At 41.1% G+C, this 19,729-nt stretch overlaps 1 protein-coding gene across 8 annotated transcripts in view; it reads right to left on the bottom strand.

The window, feature by feature from the left end:
• KDM2B (lysine demethylase 2B) overlaps positions 1 to 19,729 on the bottom strand; it is a 122,450-nt gene that overhangs the window by 38,059 nt on the left and 64,662 nt on the right. For 7 of the 8 annotated variants that reach the window (XM_054219207.1, XM_054219205.1, XM_054219210.1 and 4 more), the window contains 3 exons: positions 18,875 to 19,001; positions 10,464 to 10,918; positions 2,377 to 2,463 (listed from right to left, as the gene is read on the bottom strand). In XM_054219207.1, coding sequence (XP_054075182.1) covers positions 2,377 to 2,463; positions 10,464 to 10,918; positions 18,875 to 19,001 — 669 coding nt within the window. The remainder of the gene's footprint in view (positions 1 to 2,376; positions 2,464 to 10,463; positions 10,919 to 18,874; positions 19,002 to 19,729) is intronic. The other variant, XM_054219209.1, reaches the window with a different exon arrangement.

The following is a 19,729-nucleotide window of genomic DNA, read 5'->3' as shown; positions in this document are numbered from 1 at the left end:
CTTCTTACTAGCCCCACAATAGCTGGTACCATGCTATATCGTATACGCCACTCCCTTGAACACCAGTATCTCAGGAAAGGCACTGTTAAGTATTTGGCATTTCTCCTATATGTTACAAGAGCAATGCTACAGAAAGCAAAATTACTGGTAGGTTTTACTCCCCTGCTTTCTACTCAACATTTGCGGAAACTTGTGACGATGTAGAATTGCTCCACCAGCTATAATCCAATTTTAAAGGCTGTTCCCCCCTCCCTAAGGGTTTTCTTCTCTGTAAAATCTTCTGTTTTATTATCAGGACTTTACAGGGAACAAAGGCGAAATAACCAAACTTAACTAGTAACACTGCCTTTATACAGATCTCCCCTATATTATCTTTCCAACATATTTTAATTTGAGACTTAAAGGCTCAACTCTAAGCCATTTCTCCCTAGCCTGTTCCCTTGGCCTCTGGTGCCAGACGAGGGAAATAGCTGTAATGTGAAAGATGACATGGACATTTGCCAATTAGAAGCACAACAGCAAACTCCTTTTGGGAAACATTCAGCCATATCTGCACGTGTACCTTTTAATGAAAACATAAGATATAATACAAATTGATCACAGATTAAGCAAAGTAAATATGAAGAGAATGGTGAAAGGATTTTTTCCTGTTGTAAGTTTTTGTTTATTTCCAAACTTCAATCTAAAGCATCACTCTGTGTCAAAGTTTCCTTCGTATTTGTTACTAGCCAACATGTTTAATTGTTTGTACCTTAATTATTGTACCTTAGCACTGGGAATGACACCTTCTAAAAGTTTTTGCTTTTAGAAAGGCTAAAGGAAAATAAGCACCAGAAATTTAAAAAAAAACCCTTGCAGCCAGCAAGATGGATTTTGCAAAGAAGGATAAGATTTAAGTCACAAACCCCCCCATCTTTTACAGTTACAGTTATGTTTCCAATGCACAGAAATAGAAGAAATGAACCCTTTATCAGGATTCCAAAATAAAGCAAGTAAGAACGTTAGCAAATGCCAAAGCTTATAAAAGCCTCAAAACATTAAGATCCTCACTTCTACCACAAGCTCAAAAAATACAGTCCAAGAGTCGGTTGTTTCTTAGTTTTGTTTTATATGTTTTGCACACCACTTTTCCTCTGGTCACAGAGATTTTGCTTTATTTAAAGCCTAGAGTACCTGACTGATGAATGAACAGCAGCTAACAGTGCAGTGGAGTAAAGAATCCGACACCTGTTCCTCTCAAGGTTTTCCGCTGTTTTTTTTAAACAAATAAATATTTTAAATACAAAGCATATTCTCATGGATTTATTACAATCTAAAAGGGAAATATGTATTTAACAATATAACTTATCTGAAACGTGCTCAGCTAAAACCCAAAAAGAAACCAGAGAGGAACATTCTGTCCCACTCTCCTCTGGCAGTTTGATCTTTATGGTCTCCTACTTCCCATTTGAAAACAGCAAATTCTTGTGGCTACAAGCGATTATATGCAAAGGCATGACAAGTGCACCAGCACAAAAAGTGAGAACAGGGAAAATAATTCACTCAGTTAATTATTTGAAAGTTATTTACAATGATAACAACAACAACAACAGATTTTCAGACAGAAGTCTGATTTAAGCCGACCAACCCTTTCAGCATTTCTAAAGAAATTATGTATTATAAAACTAATTCAGTGAAAAAATGAAAGTAAAAATAGAAGCGATGAGACATCTTCTAAATAAGCAAAGCTGCTTTTACAGCATGTTGAATAACTGCAGCGTGGTAAACATACCAATGTTATTTATAACATCCAGCCTTTTGACATTATTCTTTAGTTAATTATGTCAAATTCTTTATAAGCATTAAGGAAGCAAGCCTCACGGTTCTCCTGCAAAGTGAACAGAACTACTCCCATACATAGGAGGAAAAATGAAGATACAGGGACAGAAACCAACCCTCCAAAGTTAGTAGCACACTTGTACAGCGAATTCAGGAGGTCTTACAGGGTAAGAGAAAAGCATCCTCTCATCCAGATGAGAGCGCTTACTAAGTGACCGGTTTTTAGGATTTACACATCATTTAATTTTACGCAAAATGCTGCATCAACATTTTTAGATTTAACCACGACTAGTAAATGACTAAGACATATCAAAGTTTTATACTGATAAGTTAAGCCCAAACGAATTCTTTTTAAATGGAAACTCTAATGATTTCTCCCTGCTGAGGCACTTTTATGTTCTGCTTCAACACCTAATCATAAAACCATTAAAAATAACACTTTATATTAAAAATGCTAGCAGCTGCCAAAGTATCATATGCAGCACTTTGTCAGACTATAGATAAATAAACACCAAGACCTAGCACAACAATGATTAGTAAGTAATTGTGTCTCATTACCTTTGTGGTCTTCTTGGGCCAGCTGACCACAGGGACACCCGAAATGGCAAGATTTTGGTCATCATCAGCATGTTCCTTCAGTATGTTCTGTTGCAAATGAAAAGGTCTTTATTAACCAGAGAAATATTTCTCCAACTGAAGAGTGCGGAGACTTGCAGAAGACAGTACTCCATTCTGATGAAAGATAGAGTGACAGGATCTCTGCTGACTTGTTACATCTCTGCAAGTTACTTTTGCTTCCAAACTTCCAAGTCACACTGAAACTCTCGCACCTGTCATTAAGATCTAAGATGTGAATTTTCTTGCGAAACAGACAGCAAAATCAGCCATGAATCACCTCAAAATATTACAGACTTTAAAATTGGCGTGTCCAATGTGGCTGGTGTTTTTCCACTGGTATCAATCTAACACCAGTACCACCTCTCTCTTTAAACTCTGGCTCACTAAATCCCAAACGACCCCACCGGTCACCACAACCAATACCTTCTCTCCTAATCAAGTCTACAAAAGACCCTAGAAGCATTTAGTCTCTGCCACTGTTATTCCTGCAGTCACAGGGCATCATGCCTGCAGTTTAGAGCAATCCTCAGATGCCTGAACATTCAGGTAAATCAAGATAGAGAAGTGCCAGAGCTGTTGTAATCTGGTTCAATCTATGTGATGAGATAAGGTATTCAGGTTCCTGAGTATTGACTAGGAAAGGATCTGACTCTGGATAGTACAGTATTAAGGAGAAAAATTGGTCTCCCTTCCACCCCCACCAAATCCTTTTGCTTTGATGCACTGTCCTAGAAATTTCATGAGTGGGTTGCACTGGCTTACGCAGCTTCTACCGCTGTGAATCACTCCCATGGCCATATAACTCAAACACAGAGGTGGGGAAGAACTCTTTCTAATCATACTCAATTATGCAGTTGGGCATTGTCCACGCTCGCTTTCCATGACTCTTTACAAACTTACTAACCCAGCTACGAAGATCTTCATTTGGAGCTCAGATAACTGGAAAGGACAACAAATGAAAATAAAAAAACGGGTTGAAAGGAGTATATTGTGCTGCTGAAAACTGAAGCCCTAAAAAAACCTGAAGCACTAACTGGTTAAGGGGGAAAAAATGTTCCAATAAAACAAACAAGAACTGCAGGTTGGAAATTACCTCATAATAGAATTTAGGAGATAACCCCAGACAATAAAGTTCAACGGTGTTACTCGCAAGTATACCAACTTCTTGAAAAAAGCTTAAATAGATGACAGCAGGCACCAGGCTCTCTCAGTCCCCAGTGTAGAGCTTTAATAATTAGAAATTTCACACGCACTAGAATAAGAGCTTCAAATACAGTAATTGTTTTAATAGGAAGTACACTTGGAATTCATCTGTAATCATCCAACTAAAGCTGGGTGTACGATGGCATGTTCCAGGCCCCAAGAGCCCGAACAGGCAGACTAGCATCTAAACTAGGGTTTGGACGAGCGTCCCTGGGGCTGGGCTTTCTCTCCCTGGAGCTCAGGCAACCTGCTGGATTCAGCTCAATTCCCCAGTCTGTGCTTAAATGAGAGGTGCTTTACTAACAGACACCATAGCACCAGCACAGTGCTGCTTCTTCAGATGCAATCATACCAGTAAGGCTGTTCTTGATGCCGGTTAGTTCGAAAGCAGCACCAATAACCAAAATAAGCAATACCAGTACAAGCCCAGTTTTGTCAGCCCAGCACTGGGGCTTGCAGAGGCACAGCCTGGCTGGTTTAGGAGTAAAACCCAGCATGCTCCAGCCTGACTCTGATGTGGAGCCTGTAGCATACCTTCAGCTGAATACTTAAGTGAAACAGGGAACAACTTTTACATATGGACTAGTCATTGGCAAATTAACTCTTGGCTGAGCTGAGGTTAAGCGAGCACCTCTTTTCTCATGTCCTTTTTATTTCGAGCGAGTGATCACCACACTAACCGAACTGTGACTACACTCTGAAAGTTAGTTTTCAATCCTAAAAACGGAGAGGTCTTTTGAATTCTCATAGCAAAGCCAAAATTCTCCAGAACAAGGCAGCAGCTCGAGAGCCATATAAACAAAGGACAAATTAATCCCTCTTTACTTTGCTACTCTTGGGTTTGAAGGCTTGTAAGGCAGAAAACCTTAACATTTCCACTGACAACTGTCAGAGACTCTGAGTTCAATAGAAAGCAGAGTATATTCCAAGAACTTGGCAGGATAACAAGGTTTCTTGTTATCTTACGTATCACGTGAAAATATTACCCAAGAAGAAATGTAAAACTATGGCAGTTTATCATCTCAGCCAGCTGAAAACAATGGATATCTGAGCAGCAGAACCATAACCAAGCTACATTTGCACTGACTGTAGTGTCTAGCATTAGCACACAATAGGCTGGAGGAGGCACTTTTGCGCACCTGCTTAAAAAAAAAAAAAAGAAAAAAAAGAAGAAGATAAAGAAAAGCCATGGGGCTCCAGTTAGACAAACAACCTGATGCTCATCCAGCACAAGGGCTGCCTGATTCATTACACTTGAAGGCTGTGGTGACAACAGCAGGTATGAAGGAAAGAAAGTGATTAAGTATGTAAGAATTCAGCTTAGCCATTAATTTCAAAAGCACAGCAAGGAATGACTCCCCTGAAATGCATTCAGTAGAGGGAGGTTTTTTTTCTGTCATCAGAATGAGAAGAGGGTAAGATTTCTTGGCAAGAAAAAGTAAGAACATATTTCAGTAGATATCATCTGTCTTGCACAAGAATCTTCTCCTGCTGCCAAGGAGTTGCAGAAATTTGACAAACTCTCTTCTTCAAACTGAGTTTCTTCTGCCCCAATGGTCTTCCACAGTCCCTTCTGAAGAGCAGCAGCATTTTTGCTTTGAAGTGGGGAAGGTCTGTGGCATTATTAGGAGGCAGATCTCACAATCCTCTTCCCCAACATCAGCAAAGGAATTACCATCCTGCTGGTAAAACAACAGAAATGTGTGTGCTGTAATCAGAGGCTGCATACAGACAAGTATCACTGGCGCAAGTGTTTAATGTGGGATACAGATTGTCACAATCAAAGGTCTGCTCAGTTTTACGTGTCCTGTGATGTGGGGTGCAAATTACACCAAGGAGTAAGATGTTTACCTCTCTATTCTCTTCATGCATAAGTCCCCCCAGTTGCATCTTTAGTAGACTGATGTACTATTTGGTAACTAAATATGAAGTGGAGAAGCCACATGATGAAACTCTTCCAATCCCCAAGGCCACCACCTAAGTAAAATTACTTCTCAGTGATTTTTTCCCCCTCATTTTCTTCCTCATCAGCACAGGTACTTTTCTAACAGTTCAGCTGCTACTTAATTTTAAAATTGGGAGCAGGAATTGTTGCACTATTTCGTATTTAATTTCAGGGCATGTATGTATTGAAAACAAGGTATGACTGCAAGCTGTGTGTGCCTTCAGCAGTAACACTAACAGCAAGGATGTGAGGGCAACGGCTGCAGTGTCTTCTGGCTGCTCACCCAGCCAACAACTCCACTGCCAAGCCTTCTGTCCTTCTGCAGCTTGGGTCAGCTGAGCTCTCTCAGGGAGGGTATGTTTACCTGTACAACAATTTCCCCTCGCATTTGCTGCACATACAGCTCACACAGAGCCCAGCCACAGACATTTGGATACAGAGAGTATCGCATCTCCTCGGCCGATTGTTCAGATACCATCTGCTACAGAGTGAACGCTGCTGTCAGTAATCGCTGCTTGGAGGCCTCTGAGAAACTCCTCTGGTGGTGAATACAGGTCTCATGCGATACAGTGTCCATACAGCAGAGCTGCAGCCAACAAGAATTTAATTCCTTATTTGAGCTGAGGGAAGAACTGACCCACTCCTCAAGTGAGGCCCATGTTATGCTCTGCAAATAAGCCTCCCTTGTGCTGCTGCACTCCATCGATCATGGTGATAAATGGGTTCTCAATCTGCAGAGACATTAGGTTGGCACTTCTGGATTGCTGTGTCCCCACTAGGCAGTCGCAGTTAGTTAGGCACTTAGATGATGTGTGAGGAATTTACAAAGACTTAGTTTAGTTTTCAGTCTCCTTTCTCATGAGGAAAATAAATTACTTTACTTCAAGGAGTCTCACCTACTTGACATTAAATAGTTGTATATAGCTGTAGTTGTATTTACCACTAAGAGCAGCAATCCAGTTGCCCATCCTTTACTGTATTCTTCTCAGATGGGAAAGCATGGATTCTCTGCAAGTTCCCCAGATTTGTTCTGTGAGACTTCACATCACTAAATAAAATGGTTTCCTTTCTCCAGTTTTAACTACCCATATCCTGTTTTCCAAAAACATTAGTTATCTTACTGAAGCACAAAGACAGACGTGAATGTCATACAAAAAAGTTCCTGAGTGTATTTCATGAAGAAATAAAACTGTTACAATAAACATGGATTTGTTTTCTTCAGGAAGAAACCTGTTTAAGACTTTCCAAGCAGAGCAAGAGCTTTCAGATTTTCTGTTAGAGCATGTTCTTGCTATGCATTTGTTAAAAATAACTCAAACGGGTGCACTAAAAGGGTACTTTTTATAGGCTGTATTATTAATACATCACATGTCCAAAAGTCAGGTTGCCCATGAAATAAACCTTGTGAATATAGCCGAATACAGTCACAGCATGTATGATCTGCACAACTTCTTCTGCAGGATTTCTGCCTCCATTCAGTCACAAAGATGACTGGTGCTCTGGATATTCATCCGGGGGAGCTAAAGATGCCAGGCTTCTGCTCACTCTGCTGCCAATGCTATCAGCAAAATCTCCACATTATTTTCTGTACAAGTTGGAAAACTAGTAGCAAAGTAACAGAGAATATGCTTTAGTGGTCAAGGAGATAAATACCATTCTGGAAAATGGACTGTCTTTCTTCTTCTCCTGCCATTATGTCTGTGTGACACAGGGCAAATTTTTAAAATCAAATTTCCACAGGCAGTCACAAATTGTTTGTTCCTACTCTTCCTCACACCTGCCTTGGGATCTGGATGCTAAAGATCAGAATTTCTGCTCTGTCAGAAATGTTAAGCAATTACAGTTTCAATACCAGTAAAATTATCTATTGCATGTATCATTCTTAAATAATGCTAACTTTTCTGAAAATCACATCCACGGCACATAAAACCAGTATGCAAAATTATGGTCACTTTTATCTTAATCTCTCTGCACCTTAGTTCCGTACCTGTGAACCAGAGATAAGAACAGCTCATCGATTACCGCTTGTGAAGCACATGACTACAGCAGTGATGAGTATCACTGGCAAGCCCAAGGGAACATTCATATCACTGTGTTCAGATGAGGGTCTGAACGGTATGATGTACCTCACACACGCAGAGGAGCAAGGACAGAACAAAATACTGACTCGCTGCATTCTGCACACCAAGCAATACAGGAATCCTGCAAGGACCATTATGCTAGATGGGGATTGAAATCAGTCACTTGGCAACTTTTCCAGCAGCACGCTCTACCCTTTGAAGGCAGAAGCCCTAAACATACACTGATACACTTGTTTCCTCTTTTTTTTTTTTTTTTTTTAAAGCCAACAAACTGAATAAAACAAACTTTGTGCTTCAGTATCACATGGGTTACAAGGAGACAGGATGCTTTGGCTCCACTCTCTACCATGTCAACGAACACAGCGCCAGAAAGGAGTAATGGGATGCTGCATCCAGGGTCCCAACACTAGATGGGAATGGGATACACCTTGTCAGTGGCTGCCTCAGACAATTTGCTGATGAGCAAAAGGAAGGGTTGTGTTGGGAGTCCTGGCCTCCACTCCTGATTTCAGAGGAAGTGTACTCAAGCAACCATTGATCTGAGTACAACTCCCCCTAACTGCCCCGATTCCTTCCGAGCACACAGCAAGTGGATGATGCAACTGTGGGAGAGTTGTGGAGGGAGCAGACTATGTGGGGTTTAAATATTTGCTATGCTGTATTGATTCCCATTCTCTGAAAACCGAGGGCTACCTTATAAGTGGGCCAATACAGTAAAAAAAGATGGGTAAGAAAGTTCTTTAACAGTTCTTTAGACACTGGTCAAGAAATGAGTTAACATCCTTTTAAAAGGTCTTGCTCTGACTAATCAGTAACAGGCTCGCCAAACATACAGAGGTGATTCCAGAGAAAACAATTCTGCAGCATGCGTGATGTTTAGATGTGGTCATAGGCTCTTTAACCAGCAGGGAACCATAAATATCCAGATGTTGGGCTACATCTTGATGGTTACAGTGTGTGCTGGCAAGGAGAAAAAGTCTAGAAGCAGGCAGTTATCAAAGGAGATGGAACACCAAGACTGCAACTTTGCAAGATGCACAAAATAAACTGGTATATGCCAACTTAATACCAGTTAAAGCACAGTATCACCAAAAAGGGGACAACTTGGGCCTTTTTCTTAAATGTCCGTTTGCAGTTCTCCATCTCTATAGCTAGTGAATCCGCTGCTCTGGAGAGAAACAAGAAAGCATATATTCCTACATGGTGCTTTAAACCAGATTCAGAGATGGTATCTTGCCGTGTTCTAGTAAGATGTCTCAGTGCATTGGAGTATGTCATCAAAAGAGCATGCACGATCATGATTCTGAACATCTGCACCATTTATTACGTGTTGTACCCCTTTCTGGGATTTCAAGAAGGGGCAGTTGATTTTTAAGTGAAACTTGGTCTGTGTGTCAAGCTCGGAAAAGTAATGCTACCATTCTTTCTCATTCACCACAAATGCAACTCCTGGTCTTGAAGCTTCATTTTGATTTCTGATTAGAAGACGACGGATCACAATGCAAGCCAGTAAATCTACAGCAACAACTTTGGGCATGTGTGTCTACTTTCATAAACAAAGTGGCTGCTGTTGCACGAAGAGACTTTCTGAGCTCTTGTGGTTTACCAAAATGAGTGCCGTGTATCACACTTCTAGGCTCCACGATTGTGGAATATGGTTCCACTGCACACTGCGTATGTTCAGCCTTCTTTAACTGGCTTTGAAGCCTTTTCTAAGCAGCTGTTACACTACTTGCACTAAAAAAAGTACAGGTTCCCCTTTAACCTTATAAACCTGTATTTTTCCCCTCAGATTATGACTTTCACAGCTCTTGTGTATAGAACATATGTAGCTGAAGATCCATACTGCACACAGAAACAGCACAAAACTAGCAGTCCAAACACAAGACTAAGAATCAGTACTCATAGTTCCAAATCAGACCAAATTGACATGGTACTGGACCTGCGGAGGACAGGCTGACAATTTTAGCCTTATTTGACAAATCTCAGCAAAATTCCAAGAGTATGCTGCTCTCAGCTTTGTTAAAAAAATAATTAATATGCCTACTTTATACAATGTGAAAACAAGACACAGAAAAGCTAACCCAGTAGTTCAAAGGGATGCCACAGATGAGAGGGAGAGGCAGGGCTGGGATTAGAAGTAGCAGGGCCATGCTGGTTTTCAGGAGGAATTTATCCCTAAGTCAGACGAGGTACCACGTCCAGTATATTAAAAATCTAAAGAGAAGTTCCGTCACTAGTGAGCATTCACTCCTCATACCATCTCCAAAAACAGTATGCTGTACCAGTGGAGAATAATTATCAACCTATAGAGGGCAATGGAGGAAAAGAAAATGAAAAAGGTGAAAGAAAAAAAAGGAACTGAAACCATTAGACAATATATCTTCTGAACGACAATCAAGTATTTACATTTTGCATGTGTCAGTTAATCAGATACACTCCAGAAAGACACTAGACCAAAAAGGGCAGATGAAGACTATAAACAGACTTTTTGAGGTATAATATTTACACATAGGACATAACAAGTGCTGAACTAAGCATCTAAACTTTTGGACGCTGCTGTGACAGTCAGAAAGGACTGCATCAATTAAATCAGACTGCAAAGAGCCATCTCCCCAGAGCAGAGAGGGCTTTTGTTAGAGGCATAATTTCCCTCTCTGTAGCATGGCAGGCTGACATGAGCTGGTCACTACACACAAGCTCCATCCCTCTGCTGCAGAACTTTGCTTTCTGATCTCCTGCTGTCTTCTATGCCCACAGAATACAGTTTGTGTGGATCACCAAGCTATCACACCCACCTTCATGTCCTCTAGGAGAGCCTGCGGATCTTCAATGCCTTCTGGAACACACTTCTTGTTCTCTGGGAGAGATTCAAGCTTTTCCACCAGGGCTTTTAAACCCTTCAGTTCAAATTCTGTGAGGTGAGTCCATTTGGTTGAAACTTCTGTAGCTGGAGACCCTGTTGGTGTTTTGGGATAGTCCGTGGGGGTCGTTGATTTTACACTGTCATCTGACTCATTAGACAAAGTTCTTTTCAGGTATCTCATTACTGTGGCTTTTTGTTTTCTTCCTGCACCCTCCTTCCCTTCGGAGTGGGTGCTGTTGGGGGAGGAGGAGCCATCCACCAAGGATTTGGAGTTCTTATCCAAGCTGTCATCCTTCTCCTCCTGGATATGGGCATCACAAGATTCTTCATCCATGTCTAACCACGAATCTGATGAATAACTGTCTGTGCTGCGTTTTCTTTTTGCATCTGAAAGTTAGAAAAAGAATGTTAAAATTTTACCTGATGTCATTCATAGCTTAAAGACTTCTCTACCACAGGGGCTAGGCACTGCCTATTTAAAAGGGCACTGGATAATGCCTTGTAAGTATGTGATAGGAATTGGCTTTATTCAGCTGATTTTTAATTGGGGTGGGGGGTGGGGGTGTGTGTGTTTGTTTTAATGCTGGTTTTCATTAACATCTACTCAGTTCAAATGACTGGGAAACATTTAAGAAAAACTTATGCTTTCTTCAAAGCTTCAGTCCTCTATGCCTTCAATTAAGAGTAGGCAGAGCTCTTAAGTCACACACAATTAATTTTCCCGCAAATCCAAGAGACCAAATTCGTCAGCATTACGGCTGTAAGAGGAGAGTTAGCACTGAAAGAAGAGGGGAAAAATGATGGGAGAAAGCACTTCGAAACACTGTACATCATCATTCTTCCAGGAACTCTGCACAGCACAAAATCAGCTTCTCAGTACTTTTCCTCTTTGCGAGCAACTGTTGGTAAAATAAGAACCACCACTTGTTACTGCATGAATACTCACTGCTCTTATCAGACAGAGGATTACAATTATGCTTATTTTACAGACACGCTGAGAAATGCGGGGACTGTCAGAGTTATATGATACTGTTTTTCTTAATGCAGTCCCTGATACATTCTAGGTACTTTTCAGGAAAATTTAAAGGCAAGTTTCCAAGTCTAAATAACTATTAATCTTCGTTTTATACTAGGTTTCCCCCTAAAAATCCCAACTATTACTCAACTCTGTGCAATCAAGCAGTGAAAGCAATGTAGGAAACCAGCGGCCAAGGTTCCCTAAAGCACACATCTTTTCTTATTTATTAGACACAATTTCCTTTACTAAGCGAACAACATTGAATGCAGACTAGCAACAGCAGGACTTTCTGTGGAAAAGACAGTTAACACTGACAACACCCAGTTAAGTCAATGTGAATTTTAATACTGGCTGAAATGGGTATGAGATCAAGCTGCAAACGAAAACACTCTGCAAAGGAAACAGAAGTCATACAGAAAAAGTGAGTGAACAATTAATGAAAAGTTCCTTTCACAGCTTTCATGCTTTCCAAGGCAGTAGCTTTGGATTAGGACAATGTGAATCATGCTTAAGGAAGGATTAAACGGACATTAAAGAAAAAGCACAGCATCCGGTTGTTTAACAGTGAGATTCAAAACAAACGCTGAAGCCCAGTTCCAAGCTGGCAAATGCATTCTTATCACAGAGAAGCTCGTCTCTTGCATAGTCTATACCATCTTCTTGCAAAATATACATGTTACTTGTCAGCTGGGTAACAAAGATTCAACAGGCAGTGGCAGAGTAACTGTCTGAGGGCAGCTTGCCTAGCTGCTTAGCTTTGCAGTTGCAAATAAAAACTGTAATGCCAGGTGCACCTCTATGTGTTAGTGCCCGACAGATAAGAGTTGGCCACTTCATACTGCTCAGGGCAAGAATGCTGTTGCTACAGTGTCTGCAAAAATCAAGCATCTCTGTCCAGTCACATTTGCGTTTTTCAGAACCAGAATGGCCATAAAATTACTCCTGAAAGGCACATTTAAGATGAAATGCCTGTGAAAAGCTGGCAGTTACAAAAAACGTCAGCTACCAACACAGCTGGCCACAGCCAAATCCAGCTCCATCCACAGTGCAGGCTAACTTCCTCCCTGCACCCTCCCAGAAAAGCTTCGCCATGAAGAACAGCAGAGTTTATTTTGTGTGCTGAGGTGGTGGCATGCAACACTCCAAAGCAGCTCCTCCTCTCTGGTCTGTGCTAATACACCCCCACGCTTCTCTTAGAAAAATAAACAGGATTAGAAAATATCTTAACCACAGTATTTAAAAACCACTAGGTTATCCAACTTTTATTTAACACTGTTTTTTCCTTTGTCCACAGTAGCTAGCACACTTACCCACCTCCAAGGCTACATAATCAGCTTATGTCATTCTCTCATTTTACAGCTGAGGAAACAGATGCTTGGGAGAAAGCACGATTTGCTCATTGTCACACATCAAATCTAGGGCAAAACCAGGAATCAGAATCCAGGCTCTTGGATCCAGGGCTGGAGCCCCTTCTCTAAGCTTTGGGTGAGCTATTTTACAATTGACTGAAGCCCAAAAGCCCAGTCTAGAAGGCAGAAGATGCCAGTGACAAAACAGAAGGTGAAAGCTTCACACACCCCTATGCTACCAGTACAGTGTCATTAACAGAAATTGGTATAAATCCACACAAAGAAAATTATGTTTCTGTCTTCCTATGCTGTGGCACTGCTGAACAGGAACTAATGGCTGTAACTGGGGCAAATCGCAAGTGTAGACAAGGCCTAAAGAAAGAGAGGGAGATCATGTTATGGAGGTGTGAATAATTTACTCCAAGTAATGCTCTGGTGCTAAGAGAGAACAGCCTGCAAGAGAGATCTCCACTTTTTGCCTCTTGCTCTAATCCATGGAAACAAAAGGCAAGCGAGGAGTGGAACACCACAGCATACCGAGGGCCTATTCCCATCAGAAGCAAGCACACAGGGGGCCCAGCAATTCCGTTCTGCCAGCTGCCACCGCTTCCCTGCCACCGGCTGTGTCTGCACAAGACAGGCCCTGCTGTGCCAGCTACTCCTGGGTATGGACAGACAAAAAATAATCCAAATCTACCCTCAAAATGAACCATCACCAAACAAGTGCCCTGTAGCCTGTTCTCTGCAAGCCTGGCAGTTACATGATGCCTGGCCTAACTTTACCTTTGGGGACAGGGCTTGCTATTAACCTGAAACGTAGCAGTCTGTTCTGGAGCACTAGGGGATTACAGAACTGTTGCACCGGCAGATTAAGAGTGGACTGCTTTCAAAAGACAACTACTGTCTGCTACTGCTGCTAATTTAAAAAAAAAAAAAAAAAGAGAGAGAAAGAGAGAGGCAGCCAAGGAAGTCAATAATGGAAGGATAACTTCAAGGTGAGGAAGGTTCAATTTTGTGTTTTCAAGTTTTTGTTGTAATGCAATGTGTCGTGATTTTTATTTATTCATTTTAATGAAAACAGTATCTGACGGAGAGTTATTATGCTGTGAGCTGAGGCTCTACATAAGCATAATATGCATTTACTTTGTCAAGAAGCATATTTTAAGCACTGTATTACCAGGCTCCACTGACCTCGAGGTTGTTGGTTTATAAAACCTCTCCATGGAAAAGAGCTCCTGCTACCTTTGACTATGGTTTCTTCTTCTGAGCCAATGCACCAGCCAACACCAGGTTAGAACTCCATTTTCAGAGTGGTTATCCAGTCTGGGCTCCCATATGACTTAGAGCAAAAAGACCTTCACCCCTCTCCATCTCAAAGCAAATAAAACCAGCTTATACAAACCAGTCAGTGATATAACTCAGTGAAGAGGAGGAGCAGCACAGGCTTGACCACAGGACCGAGAGCTAGAAATACCTTTTTTCCTACAGCAGTTCACCTCTCTGCAGTTCTGGACAAATCACTTAACTTTCCCCACAGTTATCCACTTGTACAGAAGGATAATTATACACAGTTTCTTTCCTTGCTGAAAAGCAACTTGCTGTATTACAGAACTTGAAAGAAAGGGAGGGGGGTGAGGTGTAATTATGAAATCTTTCTAAAATCTTTAGAACAGTCCAGTGTGTACTATCTACCTTGCCATTCCCAGCTCCAAACCCTCACACTGTGACTCGGGAGCAGCAGTTCCTATTGGTCTGCTAAAGACAGCAATGACATTTTCATTAGCAGGAAAAAAACCTGAGCATACTGGAAACGTATCACTGTATGGAGCACCCTACACAGAAATCACTCAATATAGTCCAGTGCCTGTCTATCATAAGCAAAACTATTTTATCCTCTGAGAAGAGGGAGGAAAAAAAAGATATGGCTCCTTCACCATGCCAGAGGGCATATTTTCTTCATCCATCAGGTTTAATATACAGTTGGAGCCATCCTGTTAAAATTTTAGCAATGGGAATCTTAAAAGCTGCAGGCTACAGAGAAAGCACATTTCTGATAACCCAGTATCTTCTTCCAATTACTCTTTGTCAGCTCACTCTGAAGATCCATATCTCACTGAAGGTCAATTGTGGTTGAAAACATCCAGTACAGACTCATTCATGATAAGAGTAAAAATAATGAAGACGTATCCATCCCAAAACAGTGCATGTTCAAATCTAGTAGGATACCCAAATAGGACCCCTTTCTGATTTCAACTGGCAAGACAAATGTTACAGTTGAGAGGGACAGGGAAAAGAAAAAAGGGAGAGACAGAGAGATTGTGTGCTTTCGCAGCAGCCTGTGATTGCTGTCATGTCATCATTCCCCTGAGTGTTTGCCCTCTGCGGAAGAGATCTGAAAGAGAAGAGTCTCACATGCTAACCAGGAGCAACTGCCTGAAAACTCATTCGGGCCTGAAGAACAGGAAAGGAAGCCGTAGTCATCATCTTTCAACTCCTTTAGAAGGGCAGACGTTTTTATTTAGGGAGTGGGAGCACTAAGGTTTTAGCTTTGCCTACAATGAGATGTTGTTTGTTTTTTTTCCTGTCCGAGGTTTTGTGAGTCAAGACATTTAGAAAACAGAAATACAAAGAACAACATAAGTTGCTATACTAGCATATATATCATATATACTAGCATACACTTATCAGGACAGAGGTATTGCAACACAATCACAATGATACATTTTCACGAGTAGGCAATGTCTTGAAAGAGTCATTCTGAATTTAGCAACCTTCATGTCAAAGCAAGTAAGTACTATGTAGTGAACACACAGTATGAAAAGTCTAACAATACCCTTGAAGCACAAATGATGAACTCGGTTTTCTGCGTTCTCTATCACCACAGTAATCTCCCTTTGTTTTCCATGCAGGAGAACAGGATCTCTAGCATTTCTATGAAAACTACCACCTTGTGAATCCCAGAGGCCTTGGGTGGCATCCTGCACTCTCTCTGGTGGATGTCCTCCTCAACTAATAATCAGTTGTTGAATTGTTGCTTCTTAGCTTCTGAGATCCAGGAAGACCACTGTATCAGAAGATATATAAGAAAAGAGAGCAGCACAACTCAAGGGTGAAAAATAGCAAGTTCTAGCACCCAAAAGGCAAGGTAGAAAGTAGACACTTAGAAGAAATTATGCCAAGTAAATTATTAAAAAAAAAAGAAAGAGGGAGAAACATTAAGATTATTCAGGAGCAATTTCTGAAAATGCATACAAGGATGCAAAGAATTTTTTCTTAAACCAAGGACAGAAGACAATTAAATCTATGAGAGGTCTGCAGAGAAGTTAAGTACTTTGTTTCAGTACTCTTTAAGGAGAATAATGGGAAATTCTTCATCTAGGGATATTCTCTCATGGGAAATCAAGAAATTGCTTGCAGATGGAGAAGTCTCTAAGGAAGAGACAATTTAAGGACCTTAGCAGTTCTGAAGAAAAGCTTAAAAAACAAAACAGTGAGGTTCTGGAACACTGACCTCATTTGGATCTCCTATACAACGGCAGGTGAATGATATTAAGATATACACACCACAGAAGAAATGAGTGGAATTCAAAGATTACAGTTTGCACAGATTTATTTGAGTCAAGAGGCTGGACACTGAGACCAGTTAAAAGAAAAGACAAGCAAGTATTTGAAACAGTATGACTCACACAGAACAAAGAAGCACAACTTTGTAAAGGTAAATAATGTACCTTTACTCCTTTGAATTTGACAAATCCAAAGTGAAAAATCCAGTACATATAGTAGATGTAGTCTTTTGAGCCACAATCTCCAGTTAAAAAATTATTTTAAGGTTAAGACTCTGCCAAGAAATAAAAAGCAAGTTTCTGACAAAAAAAAAAAAAAAAAAAAAGGATACATCTGTCTCTCCTGAAGAGAAAGGCCTTGGATGTCAGTGTCAGAGATTTTATCAGCTTGCTAATACTCTGAAGTCAAGAGATAGCAGGCAGGTGGATGAACTACACGCTGTCAGTAGATGCCACTTCGGTGAGCTGAAAGGACCGATCCATTCAAGACAGTAACAACAGCTCAAGATCTGCCCAGCCAGACACTCCCAGCACCTACCTCGACTCGGCACTCGCAGCCACCCAGTAGGGCTACAGGTCAGACCAGCTCATTAATCCTACAAATATATTAATTTTTTGTTAGGGTTAAATTTCAGTCAGATCACTGAACTGATTCATCTCCCAGGGCAGCTGCACAATCTCTAGGAGTTCATGAAACAGAGTACTCTTGTGAGAGCAGCGCATTTCTCACAGTAGCTTGAAATGACCATAAGACCATGCCCAAACAACAGCAAAACAATTTAATATTCATTTTCCAGTAGGCCAACAACTGAAGCCACCATAGGAGACAACAAGCCCCAGACAATGTTGCCATCAAACCATTTTCCAAATAGCCAGGCTCCTCTTCCTGATGCCCTTGCCGTTGGTACTCTTTGAGTACCAACCGTGCAGAACAACCATTTTCCCTCTAGACACTGGACATCTATGATCCCCAGTGAGCTTTTATACGACTTGAATATCTCTCAGCTATTAACTGGACTGAGGCACATCACCAAACCGTTATCAGTAATTACCGAGCTGACCCAGAATTCACATTGGTGATTTAGCTGGAAAAGGTCCCATCTCAATATCCTGAACCATCCACTCCCCATATCTAATTTGTTCTGAAATTACACCTCAGTGATCCGGCACCCCCACGCTGCCTGCAGGACGAGCCTCTTTCCATGCCAGTGGTTTAGACAACAGGAGGTTGTTCCTTATTTTCCAAGGAATGCAGTTATCAGAGTTTTGTCACCGCTTTTTAAAGAGCTGATCTAAGGGGCTCATTCATCCTTTCCTCTCAGATGATCTTATATAACAAGAAAAATTCCTCCACACAGAGTTCCTGCATAGCTAACCCTTCCGACCAGGGTCTCACAGAGCAGAGACACAAAATATCAAGCACCCAAATTCCCAACGACCCCAAGAAATTTCCCTGGCCTATCTACACGGACTGTTAGCTTCCACTGGAGAGTGACGTCTGCCCGTAACTTCTTCAATCCCTTTTACTAAGAACTTCTACAGGAGGCACAGAAATACTTTAGTCCTCCTCCACACTTAACACATATGAGTTAAGATTTAGCTGGTGCTTGTGCTACTTTCAGCCATTCTGCACATAAAACCAGGGAGGCAACATGGCCCACCATCGTGTTCCATTAGAGGGAGGAAAAAGAGGGCAGTTCATCAAGGTAACAACTGGAATTGTCACACACTGATGTAAAGCTCCCGTCAGTGCCAAGGCAATGCCCTCCTGCTTCAGACACATCTATCCGTGTCTGCTTCAGTCCATTTTTAGCTATTGTTGTAAAGGTTTCTTTGACCTCCCCGCACTTAGGTTATAGATCATGTAGATTTGTGTAGGTGATTTCTTGGTTTTGTTATTCTGCAGAACTAGAAGTCAGTCACCAAACAGAGAGAACCAGAGTAGAGATTAAAGAAAAGAGAAAAGAACCAAGCCAGGTTTCGTGCCATAATGCATTCTGTAGAGGAGACGCTCTATAAAAGGACTAAATATCCATCCCACCAGACCACATTTACAATGCACACATTTCTGGCTACTAAGGTACTGTGCCAAACACGGCAGTAAATCCTCAACTGTTTGGCAGATCATCTCAACACAAACATTACTGAAACCAAGGAACAAATGCATCCAAAAATTATTTTTCTGGGATCCACTTGCTAAAGGAACGCTCAATAAATATAATTCAAAGTAGGCTGGCACTTCATGGAAATGCTTAAGAGTCAAAACCTTCTCCATCCCAAAATAAAGAAATAGTTCATTAGAATTTCTACAGTTCTCCTGTTCAATTTATAATCTGCTTTGCAGAAACCAAAGCAGTAACTAGCCTAAGGTGCTAGCAGCAGTTCTGAATATGCACTCAAAGGATTCACTCACCAATTAACATTGATTCTTTCTGGTACTCTTTGCTGAGGTGGCAGCGCTGGGTCACACAGGACACGTATCTCTCCAGAACATACCAGCACATTTCATAGTAGAAAGGATAACGGAATTTGGCGTGCACCTGAAAGCAAGATCAAGACTGTCAGTCCATGGGGAAGGGAGAGAAGTTTGCAGCACAAGGGCCAGTCATCATTCTCATCGTGTTATCAGGAGCACAAACAGTATGCAGGAGGGGGAGGGGAGAGAGGGTGGGAGTGGAGTGAGATGTATGCCTTCAGCATACAAAATGAGGAGACTGCCTGCCTGCCTGCCATGATAGCATCATTTCTTGGTTCACTAATTTGTATCCTCTTGGGGTGGTGGGAGAGGAAAGAGTTCGTCTTCTTGTGAAATCATGAAACTGATGGATGGCCCCTTCGGTATTATTTAGCTACTGTATAAACATAGGGTGGTCACATACAGATGTTAGTCACTAAAATTCAAGTTAAAATAAAGGTGTGTTTTTTAATTTCCTAAACACTATCACATGATTTTTATCAAAATGGCAGCATTACCTAAAATGAGTCAAGCAGGAAATACGTCTTTTTCAATTATGGTCTTCACAACAATTTCATTAAACGAACAAACAAATTCTTGATTATTGATAACTACACATTGAAAGTAAAAATCCCTTATGTGGTTTATGTTTAATATTTTGGTAGCAAGTTAGCTTTTGCAACAAACAGAACAGAAAAGCAGGATTTTGAAAAAAGATCCTGTCAAGCTGTGCACTTTTTCTTATACCTCAGACCTGTTGTTCTCACACAAAAAGCTTGCTCTCCAACACCATGTATTTGTGAGACTATTTCA

This window comes from Rissa tridactyla, chromosome 13 (assembly GCF_028500815.1).
Source record: "Rissa tridactyla isolate bRisTri1 chromosome 13, bRisTri1.patW.cur.20221130, whole genome shotgun sequence".
Lineage (NCBI taxonomy): Eukaryota > Metazoa > Chordata > Aves > Charadriiformes > Laridae > Rissa > Rissa tridactyla.
The sequence above is the reverse complement of the archived record's forward strand: the minus strand, read 5'-3'. Positions and strand labels throughout refer to the sequence as shown.